Genomic DNA, 17,357 nt, shown 5'->3' on the forward strand with positions numbered 1-17,357 from the left:
CGTTTAAATAGCAGCTTTGTCTGAGCTCTGAACTAAAGTTCCTTGTGTGGTCCTTGTGTAACAAGCTACATTTTCTCCTTTTAGGGGGCGGACAACATACTAGTGGTAGTTCTCTTAGCCTAACTGCATTAGTGAGACGAAAGTGGTTTCCTAAGCAGCCCAGTTGCACAATTCTGCCCAAAGTAAGGCTCAGCTTAGCGTCTATGTGATTTGCTTTTAAGGTCTGCCTACAGTGCTTTATTGTACTCATTACTTGAGTTCTCATTATCTACTTGCAGATTTATTTGGAGAAATGTTGTGTGCAATTATGTTCTTTTAGAAAATTGTCCCTTTTTTGTACTTGGAGGAGTAAAGAATCATGCAAAAGCACTTATACTCCTAGAGCAGCAGAACAGGCCTCACTTCCAAGTGTCGCGTTTCAATTGCTTATCTCACATTTTGTCAGGGAGATGGTTATTAGGATGCCAGATTTTGAGGGGTTTGGGTATTTTTCATGCCAGCAAAGAGAAACCCACACTAGAGATACTGAAATTTAAAACTTCCAATAGCAAAATGCTGATACATTCACCTCCTTAACCATTCAGGGTTCTTAAATTTATAGGCAAACAAAACTGGAACATTTGTTCCTCCTCTACTCTCTGTGTATTGGGGTTGCAAATTTACTCACACCCTAGTTTTGGAAATAAACACACACACACACACACCACAATTATGGTTTCTATGCTTCCTAAAACTAACCCAGACTTCTTCACAGAGTCCTACTGGCTAGATTCTTTTCAAAAGTATCTATTTTAATTCAATGCATTAAATTTAGTTGGCTTGAATGATTTGAACACTGTCTATCAAAGTTCAACTCCATTTTTATGAGGTATAAATGATACCTTTATAAACCCAGTCTTTCAGATTTAACCACCACCTACTCCCTCCTCTCCTCTCCACCTTCGCTTATTCCCAAGATGGAGTGTGGGAGGGAAGACAAGCATGGCTCGTGGGACCTCAGGGTGAAGGAGATAAGAAGCATCTTCTTGTTCCTTTCTCCTCCCTGCCTTGCTGTCATTGGACTCTCCTGCTACCTGGACTGGTGGCCAGGCAGCAGGATTGACTGGTCCTATCGGTGGCTGAGCTGTCCAGGGGCTCACCTCTGCTGTACTTCACAGTTGCAGCGTCTTCACTCATGGGTTGAAAGGTGCCCTACAGGCTGCCTCCTTGTCCCAGCCACAGGCTTGTGCCAGACCCTTCCCCATTCCCTCACTGAGATTTGGAGGAACTTCTGAACCCCTGCACATCCCACAAGGCCATGGAAGACAGTAGCATTGCCACAAGCTCACTTCCAAACACACTATTGCACCGTGTCTCCATGGACTACATTTTACATGCTGGTGTAAAACGAAACAGTATCTGAGACAAGTGTCAATCAATTTAGAAGTTTATTTTGCCAAGGTTAAGGACATGTCCAGAAGAAGAAGAAAAAAAAAAAGACATGGATTCATAGAAACTGTCTGTGGTCTGTGCCTTTCTCCAAAGATGAGTTTGAGGGAAAGGGGAAAAGTGAGCTGGAGGGGAAAGAGGGAGGGAATGGTCATCCACTTGTTGCAAGAGAAAAGGAGCAGGTAGGAGAACTGTCAATTATGTATTGATCTCACGCTCAGCAAATCGGCACTTTGCAGAATATAATGTGAACATAGAGTCACTACCTGTGGAGATACCTGTGACCTGTAGCTGTCTAATTAGGAGCAAAACAGAAGGTAGTTTCTTGCAGGACTCAGCGTTTAGTGCAATTTTTCCTCTTGGCAGAGTGAATTGGGGTCCTGAGTTTTTATTTTCCTTTCACACGGGGTATGGCCAAGGCTGGTGTTCAGTCAGTTTTACCAGCATGTCTACACCCGTTTTTAAAATATTGCAAGATTTTCATGCTAGTTGGTTGACAGCCACTGCTTTAAGTCCTTAGTCTATCCTCCATCACTCCAGCCCCTTCCCAAGACCCTCCTCACACCTTTAAAAATGGTAATCCTTCCCAGGGTAACTCTAGGACTTTGCTTGACTTTCTATCTAGGTTCCAATTGGCCTACGTTAATCTGATTATTGAATATTTTGAATATTACCTCTGATCACATGCTTGTGGGGATTCTCCTCTCCCTTATTTGTATGGGGATGTATGCAACACAGATATTTCCGAAGCCCACCACCATCTTCTTGGAGTGAAGAAAAGTGATATATCGTAAGGAGGTTGGGACCTGACATAGTCAACATCACTCCTCTTTCTCCCCTTCTGCAAATTATCCCAGACTACAAGGGGTAGACTGTAGTATTTTTACTTCTGTGCGTTATCGACTCCTCTTATAATAGGGCACCATGGATTATGGACCAGGTATCACAACTACAAGGCCCTCTTTTTCATACTACATGTGAAATTCTATGATCTGAGTCCTCTGGGGTTGATTCCTGATAAGAAATTGTGAATATCACCCTCTACTTAACCAGCTTCTCTAGCATTTCTTTGGGAATAATCTAATCCCTTCCAATTCAAATCATACCACCATTGGTCCAAATCACCGGCCTTAAGCCAATTAGTGAGAATATCATGAACAAGGAAATGAAAAAAAATCACATTAATAATTCCCAAAATGTTATTTTCATTTCATCTGTGTTCCAACTTTGATTCTAGCAACAGCTATCTTCAGTATGCTTCAAATGTTTTCAGAAAGAGCTTCAATGTGCCTTCTGTCACCTGCTATACTATTATGTGTGTATGTCAATATAAAATAAATCCAGTAGCATTTGTTTTCTGAGTTTCTACTGTTTGTTTGCCCAACTCTTAAGGAACACAGTAAGGCTCTGCAATCAGAAAGCAGAGTTGTTGTCCCCAAAGATTGCCATCTCTAGCTAGAGACAGAAAATCAGCACCAGAAAATAGTTCAGGATTGAGTGCATGCCAAATTCTCTGAATTTGGAAAGGAGAGTGATCAACATGGGCTCCTGAGAAGAATTCTGGAGAATGTTAGATTTGATAAAGCCCTTGATGTATGCCTAAGAGTTGAATATGCAAGAAAAATCATAAAAAAAAACTCAGAGTTGGGAATGGACCATAAGATGACCACCTCTTTCTGATTTGCCCAGAACTTTCTGGGTTTTAGCACTGGAAATCCTACATTCTAGGAGCAGCCCTGGTCCTTAAGAATAGTTTTAGTGTGTGCAGAAAGCCATGAGGAATAAGACTGGCTACATGAAAAGGCACCAGATTACAGAGGGCTTTAAAAACCATTCAGGTGGACTCTAGTGTGTTTAAGTCAGCAGTAGGAAGATGGGGCATGGTGAAAATATTAAGGCTTTTGTCAGAATGCTAAAGAGATTAGACTCTGTGCAAACAAATGCCCCTTCATCCCCACCTGTTCATGTGACCTCCTTCCTCTACTGTTTCTTGACTGAACTGTGATCTCCTATGATTCAAGCTATAATGTGTACACCAACGGCCTGTGAATCTTGTTGAAGTGGAAACTGTGACTTCAGTAGGTCTCGGGTTGGGCCTGAGGTTCCGAAAATCTAACAAGCTCCCAGGTGACACTGCTGCTGCTGCTATTGATGAAGATGATGCTTTAAGTAGCAAGACGCTGGATCCCATCCCATCCCTCCTGAAGGGATGCTTTAAAGACCCTATCATCAGTTACCCTCACTCTCTCCTCTTTCTTCAACATCTACCACTCCGGGAACTCCCTTCTTTCAGCCTGTAACTTTGCTCTTCAGAGCAACAGAGTGGTGGTTAAATTCCCGAATCCTGGCTCTTCCAGTTACTAGCTCTGTATCCTTGGCACAGTGGCCTAACCACTTCTGTGTTTTGGCTTACTTCTCTGTAAAATGGAGATAATAATATTTCCTACCTCGTTAGTTTCTTGGGAGCAGTCAAATGAGATAATACGTGTGAAGTGTTTATAGTGTTACCTGGCAGGTAGTAAGAGCTCAGTGAGTGTATTCATTTCCTAGGACTGCTATAACAAATTGCTACCAACTGAGTGGCATTTTCTTCTCTCTGCATGAAATGTATTCTCACGGTTCAAGAGTCCAGAGGTCCAAAATCAAGATTTTGGCAGTGTTGATTCCTTCTGGAAGCTCTGAAGGAGAAGTTTTATATATGTTTCTCCAGGTTTCTGGTGGTTGTGACAATCCTCAGTGTTGCTTGGCTTGTAAACTCATCCCTCCAGTCTCTGCTTTGCCTTCACATGGTCTTCTTATCTGTGTGTCTGTGTGTCCTCTCCTGTTTTTATATCAGTCATGAGATTTAGGGCCTATCCTCAATCCAGTATGACCTCACCTTCACTAATTAGACCTGCAAAGACCCTTCCAAATAAGAACACATTTGTGGTTTGGATGAATGTGAATTCTGGGAGACATTCAACCCACTATAGAGAACAGTAATAATTATCATTGTCATCATTATCATATTCACCACAATTTGTAAATGCTGGATTTCTTCTATCTGTATTAAAATACATCTCATTTCTTGAAAAGCACTCTGACTGAAATCTACCTGACTGCTCTCTGGATTCCACCACTGACTCAACCTGAAACTAGAGGCTACTAGGGATGCCCTCATTGCCGAGCATAACGGCAACTCTCAGTTCTTACCTGGTTTCATCTCCCTGTTGTGTCCTAGCTGCTGCTATCCCCTCCTTGGCTTTCCCAATGTATTCTCCATTGTTTCTCTGATTTCTTGATGTCTTTCTCTTCAGTCTCCAGTAATGCTTCAATTTCAATCACCCTAGGTGCCCAGTATTTCATATTTGACCATCTTCTTTTCTCATGCTATGGCCCTTCAAAGGTTTGACTACCACTCATATCCCAAGGACCCTCTCATCCATACCCTAGCAACGGCAATGCTCAGATCTTGATAGTACTGGGAGGTCAAAACTCATCACATGATAAACCTAAAGTGTGTACATTTCACGCTATGTAAATTTTTAAACTGTTAAAAAAACGCGTTGAACTCCAGTTAATGCTAAATTAGGAGTGAGGTGTACTGCTGTCAGCAATTCAGTTTGAAATGCATCAAAAATTAGATGAATAGATGGATGGATAGAGAGATAGGTGTGTGATAAAGCCCACACAGCAAAACATTAATAATTATAGAATCTACTCATGCATATAGGGATGTTCACTCTGTAATTCTTTCAGCTTTGCTATATGTTTGGAAGTTACCGTAATAACATGTGTGGCAGGGGGAATCTTGTCTCTGGGTCAGACCTCTCTGCTGAATCCTGATCTTTATAATATATGAATGCACTTGTTCTTCATTCTCAGAGGTGTCTTTCACTTCTTATGATTGAGGCTCATCAATTCATGCAACAATTTTGATTTTGAAAACCTATCATGGGCCAAGCACTATTGTGGGTGCTGAAGCCACAGAGATAGTTTTTTTTTTTTTAAACTCTAACCAGGAAGACTTGGGGTGAGATAGAGAGAAGAGTCAAGGGTGATTTTCGTGGATTGATGTTGGTGGATGTTGGTGTCATTCACTAGAACAGGACTGATAGAAAAGCAGTCAGCTTTTGGAGCAGAGAGAGGGATGCCGAGTTTGGAAGTACTTGTGGTCATCCATTTAGAAATATACACTAGTTGGAAATACAGGTTTTGAATGGAGGAGCGAGGTCTGAACTAAGCATAGAAAGAAAAACAGTATCCAGTAAGAGAATCTAAGAAGAGAAGATGTGAGAGAGGAAACCAGAACCCTAGGGAACCTCAATATTTAAGAGGTGGGCGGCAGAGGTAGAGCCAGAAAAAAAAGGTTGGAAGAGGAAGTTTGGAGAGGTGTGAAGAGAATTAAGAGAGAATTCATACCTTGGAGACTGTACTATTGATCTGTAAAAATTTTTTAACTTCAAGTGGTCATTCTGAACCATTGTTTTCTTTTGTATTCTATTATCACCAACAACTCTAAGTGGCTCTTTGATGTCACTTTCATAAGGCTGTTTGAAGTTCAGACCAGGTCATCATGACTAGAAATTATGGCTTCCAGAAATAAACTGAATCCTGGTCATCTAGAATTCATAAACCAGCAGGGTGCCTAACACCCAGGGTGCAGTATGTTCTTAAGAGTACATGAGCTCTAGGAAAGAAATTTCCAAGTTTTTTTCCTCCTTGATGATATCTAAGGTAAATCACATGTATATACACTGAGCCCTTAGGATGACCACCTTAAACCCCTGACAACCAAGTGCCGACACCCAGGTTCTATGCCTGTGTTTCCACTTGCGTTGATGTTCACGTTGGTAGCTTCAACTGTCATGGACAAAGTAGCAAACCAAAAAGGGAAGGGTATCCAGTACTAAAAGTGACATTTCCACATCCTGGATAGGCAAAGGCCTTGTAATATTTCAAATATAGAAAAGAGATGGTTCTTTGATTCGCCTCATGGTACATAGAAATCTAAATGTGCTCAACTCAAAAGAACCTAAATTACATCAGTTTGTTCGAAATTCACATTAAGAATAGCAATTTACGTATATGAAAGCATCATCTGTTACATTACATTAAACTTGTGGTCTTGGGATGTAACAAATTTGTTGTTTGTGGTGTATTTAATTTGTAAAGATTTTTTGTTGTTGTTTCATCATTTTATAGAAGTAACATAAGCAGCAGGAGTTGAGACATTTGGAAGTTGATCCTGGTGGGCCCGGGAGAAGTTTCTCCATTAAAATGGACCATGCCTTTCCAATAAAAGGGTCTGACAGTCCCTCCTCTGATATGTCCAAGGCCTGTTGATGAGACTGTTTTGTTTTAAATTTGAAACTATGTTTGTATTTTCATGTCTAGCAGACATTGTTTTAAAATTGCTAGTTTGTTGCATTCCTTTCCTTTTCAGATAAAGTTGTCTGATTTTGGTTTCTGTGCTCAAGTTTCCAAAGAGGTGCCGAAGAGGAAATCATTGGTTGGCACTCCCTACTGGATGGCCCCTGAGGTGATTTCTAGGCTACCTTATGGGACAGAGGTAAGAGGATCACAGTCATAGGAGTGGCAGGACTGGGGACAGGCTCAGGGATCTCTTGGTTCTGAGATAGTTGGTGACCACAGGAGATGGGGGCAATGACTTTTAACTCCACATTTGATCCCCACTGACTAGATGAGGCACAGAGTAGGTAAGCTGTGGCAGGTGGGAGCCTGGCCACCCCTGGGGCAGATCACTGCAGTATTTATCCAAAGGCTGTTTATTGCAGTCCTACAGTGGACACTGTGGGAAAGTCACTCCAACTCTGATCCCACTCTCAGTAGCAGGCACACACACAAAGCAAGGCAATGCAACTTGCAAATGGCTGGAGACATGCAGATGGGCAGGCATGAGAATTCAGAGAAAGGAAAGAGGAGGATCAAAGAAAGTGCCACGAAATAGAGGTGATATTTAAATGAGCCACTGTTTTCAACACAGTTTACATCTCACAGTGAAGGACCTACACAGTGTTTTCTCATAGGAAAAAAATAATATGTGAATCATGGTCAAAAACATGGCACAATTTCTGTTTCCACTGGAATGAAAGCAATCACTCATAATCTTTTAAGGGATAGGGCCTGGAAATGTGAAAATGCAGGGCCAGAGGAGTAGAGGAAGGGCCTTCTTGGGAGGTAATAGCATGGGTGGAAGCTTAGAGGCACACAAGGCTACATACAGGTGGAAGCCAAGGGGTGTGTTTTGGCTAGGCATAGTGTTTCCACACTTTGTGGTGTGGATGGTGGATCTGGGAGAAGAGAAGCGTGAGAAGGCATGGCAGTGAGCTGAGGACATCAGCATAAGTTAAGGCAGAATCTTTCTCTTTCTCTTGTTTGCTTGACCTTGGATGAGTCCTCAACTTGTTTTTCTCACTGTGATCCTGAGAGATAAATTCTCAGTGAAGGTCACTGCAAGGGGTAATAATAGCAATACGTTCATCAGATAAGAGGTATAATGAGGCCCTAACAGGGAAGTGAGTGGGACTGGGAGTTTATAGCACAGTGATGGCTCCTCATTGTCTCGACTTCCCATTCTTTACTAATTGCTTGTCATCTCTTCCTTTTCTTTTCTCCAATCCCTGAAAATGCTTTTGTAAAGCGAGGTTTTGTGCATGCTGTTTTGAAATGATAATAAAAGGTAGGGGAAGGAAATCCCAAAGTAGGGGAGAAAAGAGCTATTTTTAGAAGCAAATTAATAAAAGAATCAGAATATATTCTGCATCCTGCAAGGTAACCCTTTGCAGCTTGTTACAAATATGTCAAAACTTTCTTATTTGCTCATGGTTTAAATACAACTTTCTTCTCCATTTTCATAGCATTAAACTGGATGATTTTTTCATCTGCCCTGATAGACAGTTACCTACTAAAGTTTACAGAGTAAAAATTAAAGTACTAAACTTTAGAATGTTAAAAATGTTAATTTATGTCTTATGGGTGGAACCCTCACTGAAGTTGTCCATAAAAGGCAAAGATTGTTAGCAAAAACTCAGTAACCCAGCAGTTTAGCCTATAAATCTGTATTGTAAATGTTGAGAGGTTACAAGTACCATATTCATTTGTGAATGAGTATGAGGTTCTGTGGACACACTTGACATTTCAGAATGTTCTCCTTGCCTGAGATAACCAGTGGGGTGTGCCTAACAGGTGGACATCTGGTCCCTTGGGATCATGGTGATAGAAATGATCGATGGTGAGCCCCCCTACTTCAATGAACCTCCCCTCCAGGCGATGCGGAGGATCCGGGACAGTTTACCTCCAAGAGTGAAGGACCTACACAAGGTGAGAAGCAGCAGCTGCTGCTGAAGTTCAGAATAGTTTTTGGATTTTCCCATATCTCTCTGGTTTTTAAGACTGGCTTACCACGTCCAGCAGGAGGATCCTGGTTTATGGGCATGGACTTTGGAAATAGTCACTTAGGTTTAAATTTCTGTTCTTCTATTCGTTTACTGGGCAAGTGACTCAGCCTTTCCTACACCAAAGTTCTTCATCTGTAAAATGGGTTATGATTGGCCTGTATCCCAAAGGGTTGATTAGAAGAGTAAATCAGGTGCTCTATGCCATACTCATTCATTCAGCATCTGTTACATGCTGGGGACATCTAATAGCTTGGGATGTCACCATGCATGACCCCAGATTTTCTGACTCTGGGGTCTAGACTCTGCATTCTAGTTGGGGAAACAGAAAATAAACCATAAACAAACAAATAAACAAAATAATTTCAGAGTGTGGTACATACTATGAAAGAAAAACATACTGCGATGTGATGGAGTGTGCAGGAGAAGGGACTGAAAGCTGGTTGTATGAGTCTGTTTTTACACTACTATAAAGAAATACCCAAGACTGAGTAATTTACAAATAAAAGAGGTTTAATTGACTCACAGTTCCACATGCCTGGAGAGGCCTCAGGGTACTTACAATCATGGCAGAAGGCGAAGGGGAAGCAAGGCATGTCTTACGTGGTGGAAGAAGAGAGAGAGAGAGCACAGGGGAAATGCCAGACACTTATAAAACTATCAGCTCTGATGATAATTCCCTCACTATCTTGAGAATAGCATGGGGGAAACTGCCCCCATGACCCAATTACCTTCCACCAAGTCCCTCCCTTGACATGTGAGGATTACAATTTGAGGTGATATTTGGGTGGGAACACAGAGCCAAACCCTATTACTGATTTAAGCTGAAGAGTGAAGGAAGCCCTTTCTAGGGAGGGATCAACCAAGCTGGGACCTGAATAGGAAGAAGGTACAAGCCATGCAAAGATCTTGGAGAAAAAGGTCCCAGGCAGGGGGAGCATCAAGTGGAAAGGCCTTAAGCCAAGAAAGAAGGCTTCTATTGCTTGAGTAAAGTCAGAAAGGGGAAAAAGGTAGGCCTTGTCAGAGAGATGGGCAGGAGCTAGATTGTACAGGGCAATGAAGGTCATGGTTAATATAATGCATGAAAGAGACCGAGTGGAGTCTTTCCTGTTTTCCAAGGATTGCCAATTAGGACGAGCTCAGAAAATCATGATGCTTCATCCAAGAATCACCACTGTAGGAGCTGCCAGATTTCCACAGGACTTGCTCAGAGGATCATTTCTGCAGGACTACTACTACACTGGCCCCATACACACCCGTCTTCCTATTTTATGACAATAAAAGAGAGTGTGTGGCTGCCTTTTGGAGAAGAATTTTTTGTAACAGTAGTATCTCCTCCTTCCTCACCCCTAAATCTTAGGGAAGAGCCCCAGTAAAATCACTCATATAGGTTGTGTGGACCTACAAAAACATAAACCAAAAAAAAGATATTGAAATTTTTACTGGATTGGACTAAGTCTAAATAATGAAAAGTGGCTGGGCGCAGTGGCTCATGCCTGTAGTCCTAGCACTCTGGGAGGCCAAGGTGGGCGGATCATGAGGTCAGGAGATCGAGACCATCCTGGCTAACACGGTGAAACCCTTTCTCTACTAAAAATACAAAAAATTAGCCGGGCATGGTGGCAGGGGCCTGTAGTCCCAGCTACTCAGGAGGCTGAGGCAGGAGAATGGCGTGAACCTGGGAGGCGGAGCTTGCAGTGAGCCCAGATTGTACCACTGCACCCCAGCCCAGGCGACACAGCGAGACTACATCTCAAAAAAAAAAAAAAAAGTGACTAAAAATGTATCATATGAAAGTAGTCTCACACCCAATGAGTGCCAATGTTCTTCAAAACCATGTACAAGAACACCTTTAATCCTATTGGTTTCGAAAAACTGGAAACCAGTCCAAGGTTGTTTTCCAAATGGATAATGTGTGGTATAATTGGACAGTGAATACTACACAGTAATTTAAAAGATGTAACTTTTGCCACACGTCAGAGATGAATCTCACAGATACAACACTGAGTGAAAGAAGCCAGATGGAGAAGAAATCAAATATATGACTCCATTTTGATAAAGTACAAAAGTAAGCAAAACCAAGTTATGCTATAAATTAAAATAGTGGTGACCTTTTGCAGGGAGATAGGGGTTGGCAGGAAGGAGACCTAAAAGTACCTTCCTAGAGTGGTAGAAAAGTTCCATATCTTGATAGGAGTGGAGAGTAAATAGGGGTAAATGTATGTAAAAATCTATTGAGCCATACTCTTAGTATTTCTGCAGCAGAACCCAGGCATGCTGGCACATGCTTGTAATCCCAACTATTCAGGAGGCTGAGGTGGGAAGATCATTTGAGCACAGGAGTTTGAGCCTGGGCAACGTAGTGAGACCTCATCTCTAAATATATACATAATGTAAGATATATCTTTAAAAAGAAAATTACAAGACCTTCAAATAAAAAAAATGAGATGTGTTAGATATCCTTACAGAAGCTTGTTTCTCTTAAAGAAAGGTGTTCCACAGAGCCTGTGTGGTTGCAGTTGTTAGAAAAATAAAACGGCTCCCTGTTTATACTATGCTTCATCAAGCATGTGTGATCAGCACCTGCACATACTAAATATTTTGTAATAGCTGCTCTTGTCACTGTGATTGCCACTGTTATTTTATTTAGTAAATAAGTGTTCATTCTTAGTTGAGCTGTCATTTACACCTATTATTTCAAACTTGAAAAAGGTAAGGAAAACACGAAATGTTAACAAAGACAAGACATGCTTTTGCTTTCATAACATCCTTCTCCTTAAGGTAACTTTCTGGAATTTGAAGTTGTCGATAGGATGAATGGGGAAAACATTTTGGGGACCGGGTTAGGTGTCTGTGTTAGTCCTCAGTTTGGTATCTGTGTTTTCACAGGTTTCTTCAGTGCTCCGGGGTTTCCTAGACCTGATGTTGGTGAGGGAGCCCTCTCAGAGAGCAACAGCCCAGGAACTCCTCAGACATCCATTCTTAAAACTAGCAGGTCCACCGTCTTGCATCGTCCCTCTCATGAGACAATACAGGCATCACTGAGCAGAGGATTCGTGTAGGTGGCAAAGCTAGATGAGGACATGAGAATAATTCAGGAGAACAAAAGGAAACACAGAACATGCAAAAGGCCTGTGCATTCTAGACCAGCCAATTGGTGGGACAGTGTGACGACCGGCAGGGTTCGACAGACCAGGGCATCTTCTTGTGTCTTAAACAGGCATCTCTCCACTGACAGCTGGTGTGGTCACTTGGAGCACGGCTTTAATAAGTCATTATTATATTTTTCAGCCCTTCATCCAGCAAATCAGAAGGACTCAGTACAAACTCCGTTATGATATATCCTAGCCACATGCAGGGTAACATGTAGGATTTTCTATATTGAAAGAATACTTTTCTGGCAAAAAAAAAAAAAAAGAAAGAAAGGAAAACAAAAAAGCACTTTTTTCTTAATGGTAGCAGTATAATGTATTTTGCAACGAATTTGTAATTTTTCTGTACGATAGTTTTGATAATTTATAGTACTTTGATGTCATGTAGCCATTGTATCAGTTGAAGTAATACTTGTTTACTAGCAGGAGTTTGAACAAAGCCTTTCCTACTTTTTTATCCCTTTAAGAGAACCAATGATTCTTTAGGAACTTTGAATACTGAATGACTCTCAATCACCGTCAGCTTTAGTAAAATATCTTTCTTATCCTAACAAGTGTCTTATTTGATGGAAGAAGAATTAAGAGTGATGGTGATAGTGTGCACGTTTCATTAATCCAACCAAAAATAATGAAATAAAATTTGAGCCACAGTATACCACTCCTTGGGATAAAGCTAAATATTTTTAAAAATCACGTTTTCCATCAACGCCTCTAGTAGCAAACCATTGTTTTGCATACCACGATGTTTCCCTCAGTGCCCTTTCTCAAATGGGTACAATGTTCTCTTGTGGCCAAATTTCCCTCCCAGGGAGCAATTTCAGTGCTAGGATCATTGGACTCAGTTCCCATAATAGAATGTTTCAGTGAGACCACGAGAATTCCAGGCTCACAAATGGAGAGGAGAGAACAGGGCAAGACGTTTGGTTTCATTTGTCACCATTTTTAAAACTCTGTATGCTAGCACACCAAACTCTTGTCTGCATTTACCTTTGTACCACAGTATTAATCGCTATTGTTCATGTATCGTGCTGGAAGTCTGAACTGACTCTAGAGGATGAATTAGCAAGAGGGTATTTTACCAGGTATGATCTGACCTCAGTTGTGCCCATGTTATAATGTGTTTCTGACATAGGAGAGTCGTGCTGCTGTCTAGATCTTCTTGAATGTTGATAAAAATGAATGACTACTACAATACATTTTGTGTTGCTTGTTGGATGAATTTGCATGTTAACTGTAGGCCAATATAGATTTGCCTTTAAAACTCTGGAAGAGCTACATAGTCATCATTAGTTTCTATTAATTATGCATCAGACAAAAGCCATTTGTTACCAAACTGGAAAAACAGAGGCTTTTCTTAACTATTTCACATACTGTAACAAATATGAATTTAAATTTGTGATAGCGCTCTGGTTGCTCTAAGCATAATTAAGAATTTTTGTAATTAATAGGTTGCTAATTATTTATTACTGCTAAAAAGGAAAAAAGGCATAAAATGACCTTCTACTGATTAGATTTTCAGTTTTCTTTCAAACTGGAAATGCCTCCATAAATATGATCTATGATTTTGCTTCATAAAACACAGCAAATCAATGTTTTATGTAAAATATTAAAGTATTAATATAAATATGTGAGAATAAAAACAATCTAAATCCAGAAAATGGCAGTCCTAAATGTTCATGAGACAGATTGTATTAATTTAACCAGGACTATGTAGAAGTAGAAAGAAAAGAAAAAGAAAATCTTTTTTAAACCAGAACAAACATTAAAAACTATTGCAGAAAATAGTGGATTTTGGATTCCAAACATTTTCGACAGTGTAATGGAAATTTTTCTGTAATTTTCTTACCATCGGGTATTTTTTAAAGTATTCATTGAGTTTACGAAAAGTTACTGTAGCTTAGAAGGTTTTGTGAGCACTAACTATTGGCAGAAACTGCATTTGCAAATAAAAATTAATGTTTGCCTTTTCCCCATTGTGTTATTGGAAACAGTGATTTCCCAAATTTATTTTATTGAGTAACCAAGAATGATTTCTTTATGATCTTGGGGAGTGCAAATGAGTTGGTACAAAGTTGTATGTAACATTGTGATGACATGACCTAAAGACAAATATATCCATCCCTAGAGATTGTAAAGAGTGTAAGATGGTGATATCGATACCACTACTGAAAAAAAAAAATTACTAAATTCTGGAAGGCCAAGTTCAAGGAAAGCCAGGTTCAGGGCTAAAGACTCTCATTCTACTTCCCTGTTCCAAAGATGCAAAACTGATCTGAGGGCTTTTTAAAAATTATTTATTTATTTATTTATTTATTTATTATACTTTAAGTTCTGGGTTACATGTGCAGAACGTGCAGTTTTGTTACATAGGTGTACACATCTCGTGGTAGTTTGCTGCACCCATCAACCCATCACCTACATTAGGTATTGCTCCTAATGTTATCGCTCCCCTAACCACCCACCCCCTCACAGGCCCCAGTGTGTGATATTCCCCTCCCTATGTCCATGTGTTCTCATTGTTCAACTCCCACTTATTAGTGAGAACATACGGTGTTTGGTTTTCTGTTCTTATGATAGTTTGCTGAGAATGATGGTTTCCAGCTTCATCCATGTCCCTGCAAAGCACATGAACTCATCTTTTTTATGGCCACATAGTATTCCATGGTGTATATGTGCCACATTTTCTTTATCCAGTCTATTATTGATGGACATTTGGATTGGTTCTAAGTCTTTGCTATTGTGAATAGTGCCACAATAAACATATGTGTGCATGTGTCTTTATAGTAGAACCTGGATTCAAGTTGGTGTGGTGAGAGCTCTCTGGGAGCCTAGAAGAGAATGTTGGGCTCTCTCCTCCACTTTGGGAGACAAGGGGGACATTAACATTGATCTCATGAAGTTGGGGGATGGGGGAACTTGTATATAAACAGCCTACTTTCCATCCAGAAATGTTGGAAGGTAAAAACCCTCAGGAAGTAGCCTAAGCTAGCAGGATGAAAAAAAGGCATTGTATATCGCATGTCAGGGCAGACAAAGGTGGAGGCAACCTCCCCTGGACAGGTCTCCTTTGCCTTTACTGGGCATGGAAGAAGACATGGAGTTCCCTTGAGTATGTTTGATGGGACATGGAGAGGACAGCAGATAATGTGTCAAACCACTTAACTAAGTAATAGGATGTCCAACTTGCAGAGTGCTTTGGAGGGGTGCACCATGGGGGCAACTGAAGGGAAATATGGCTGCTTTTCTGCATGGAGACAGGGTCAAGGTGGAGCTGACCCTTACTCTAAAAACCACATATGTCATCTACACAAAGACCACTCCAAACAGCAGAAGCTGTAGTTTTCAGTGGAACCAAAATGAGACTCAGGCCTATCGCTTTCCTCCAATAGCATCTCCAAGGCAGCTGACTACAGCCAGCTAGGTTACTGGAACCTCGCCTCCCCACTGGTCCACATAGAATAGGGCCATGTATTAGTGTGAGACCCCGTGATTTGAAGAAGGTATTTAAGAGAAAGAAAGGGGGAATACAAGAGCACACCATGTATCCTGCACTACCTCCCAATTGCTACCTCTTCCTCTAGTAGAAGTTTAACTTGAGCAAAGGAGAGATATATTATCTTTGAATTAGAATGAGATTGATTTTTAAACTAGACTAGACAGATGGAATCAGACTGAGTTACAGTCATATCCCCTTTATCCCTGGGGAAGAACACATTTGGTAGCAATCAGTGGAAAACTAAATCATACCATGAAGTTAACAGCCCAATGAGTTCAGACTGCTTGGTCAAACTGATCAAATGAACAGTACAATGTCATCGAAAAAAAAAATGGTAATGAAATTCCAGGCAGAGAAAAGATCAAATTGATCTGAAGCAGATACAAAATGTACAAGCAGGAGAAATTTTGTGAAAGTGACATGACACAGTACAAATCTACATTGTGCAGGAAAATCAGTCCATTTGATCCTTGAGATGTGTGCATATTGAGCTGTGTTTCAAGTCAAATGAATACATTATCTTGGTGTAGGTCCTGCCAAAAGAAGAGCTCGAATAAAGACTTAGACACAAATACTTCATTTGGGAGATGATCCCAGGAAGGTCAACATGGCAGAGTGAAGAAATAAGACAAAGAGCAGAACAAAGTCAAGAAAGTGTGTTTTAATGAATGGGATACCACAATAGGCAACTGGGGCTCAATCCCATTGGCGACCTTCTGAGAGACACTTGAGAATTGTCTTTCTGGAGGGGGGCACTGGTATATTTAATTATCTCCTACCCATCATTAGATGAAAATTGTTCCTGCAGCATCAACTCTCCTTGCCCTGCACATGGGCAAAGTTTGTTCCCTTTGCTGAAATTGACACAGCAAATGACCTCTAGGAAGGGCTGAGGGAACATGAGTGGGACCCTGAGAGCATCTCCTACATAAATAGACCTAACTAAAGACAAAAAGAGGACATGAGAAAGTCTATGGGTTGCTGATTTCTGGATCAAAATATATTGTTCTAAAAGCAAAGAAATTTCTTATCCTGATTTTCTCGCTTGACAAATGTTTTGATCATTATGCCTCATCATTGTCAGCTAGAAAAAAACTTAAAGCTAAAAAAGACTTCAAGATCTTATATGATTCACTTAGGCTGAGTTAACCAAGGCCCCAAAGAGTTAGGTAATGACAGCACATTAATCATAATACAGGTTGAGTATCCCTTACCTGAAATACTTGGAACCAAAAGAAGTGTTTTGAATTTGGGATTTTTTCAGATTTTTGGAATATTTGCATTATACGTACCAATTGAGCATCCTAAATCTGAAAATCTGATATCCAAAACGCTGCAACGAGCATTTTCTTTGAGCATCATGTTAACATTCAAAAAGTTTTGAATTTGGAAGCATTTTGTATTTCAGATTTTCAGATTTAGGGTCCTCAAACTGTACCTAAATAGACAGGTATACACACATGCACGTGCACGCACTTACACACACACACACGCACACACACACACGCCCCACATATTTCAGTTCCATGAGGGCAGGAGTTCTTATGTATTTTGTTCACTGCTGTGTCCCAGTACCCAGAGCAGCGTCTAGAAAGCACAAGATCAGTGCTAAGAAATACTTCTTATCTCATCTGTCATGCGTGCCTTTGTAAACCATTCCCCAGCAGACAACCTGACAGGCTCTGTCACTTTAAATGACAGCTGAAGTACCATTGACCCTGGACCCTCTTGGCTGTCTGAGCTTATAAACTCCTTCTCAGAAAAGTTTTTTAAATGCATAAAGTAAAATATGTAGGCTTACAAAAAAAAAAGATTAAAGTATCATTATCACAATTTTAAAATGTGGCTATAATGCATTAAATAACAAGATCTTTTGATGGGTCA

At 40.6% G+C, this 17,357-nt stretch overlaps 1 protein-coding gene across 4 annotated transcripts in view; it reads left to right on the forward strand.

The window, feature by feature from the left end:
- Positions 1–16,945, forward strand: part of PAK5 (p21 (RAC1) activated kinase 5) — a 293,777-nt gene extending 276,832 nt beyond the window's left edge. For 2 of the 4 annotated variants that reach the window (XM_032142712.2, XM_032142713.2), the window contains 3 exons: positions 6,854–6,979; positions 8,617–8,751; positions 11,715–16,945. In XM_032142712.2, coding sequence (XP_031998603.1) covers positions 6,854–6,979; positions 8,617–8,751; positions 11,715–11,870 — 417 coding nt within the window. In that variant the 3' untranslated portion in view covers positions 11,871–16,945. Of the gene's footprint in view, positions 1–6,853; positions 6,980–8,616; positions 8,752–11,714 lie in introns of those variants that run through there. The other 2 variants (XM_032142714.2, XM_058432997.1) reach the window with 2 other exon arrangements.
- Positions 16,946–17,357: the final 412 nt, after the last annotated feature.

The sequence above is a fragment of the Hylobates moloch genome, unplaced genomic scaffold, assembly GCF_009828535.3.
Source record: "Hylobates moloch isolate HMO894 unplaced genomic scaffold, HMol_V3 SCAFFOLD_21, whole genome shotgun sequence".
In the NCBI taxonomy this organism is placed as follows: domain Eukaryota; kingdom Metazoa; phylum Chordata; class Mammalia; order Primates; family Hylobatidae; genus Hylobates; species Hylobates moloch.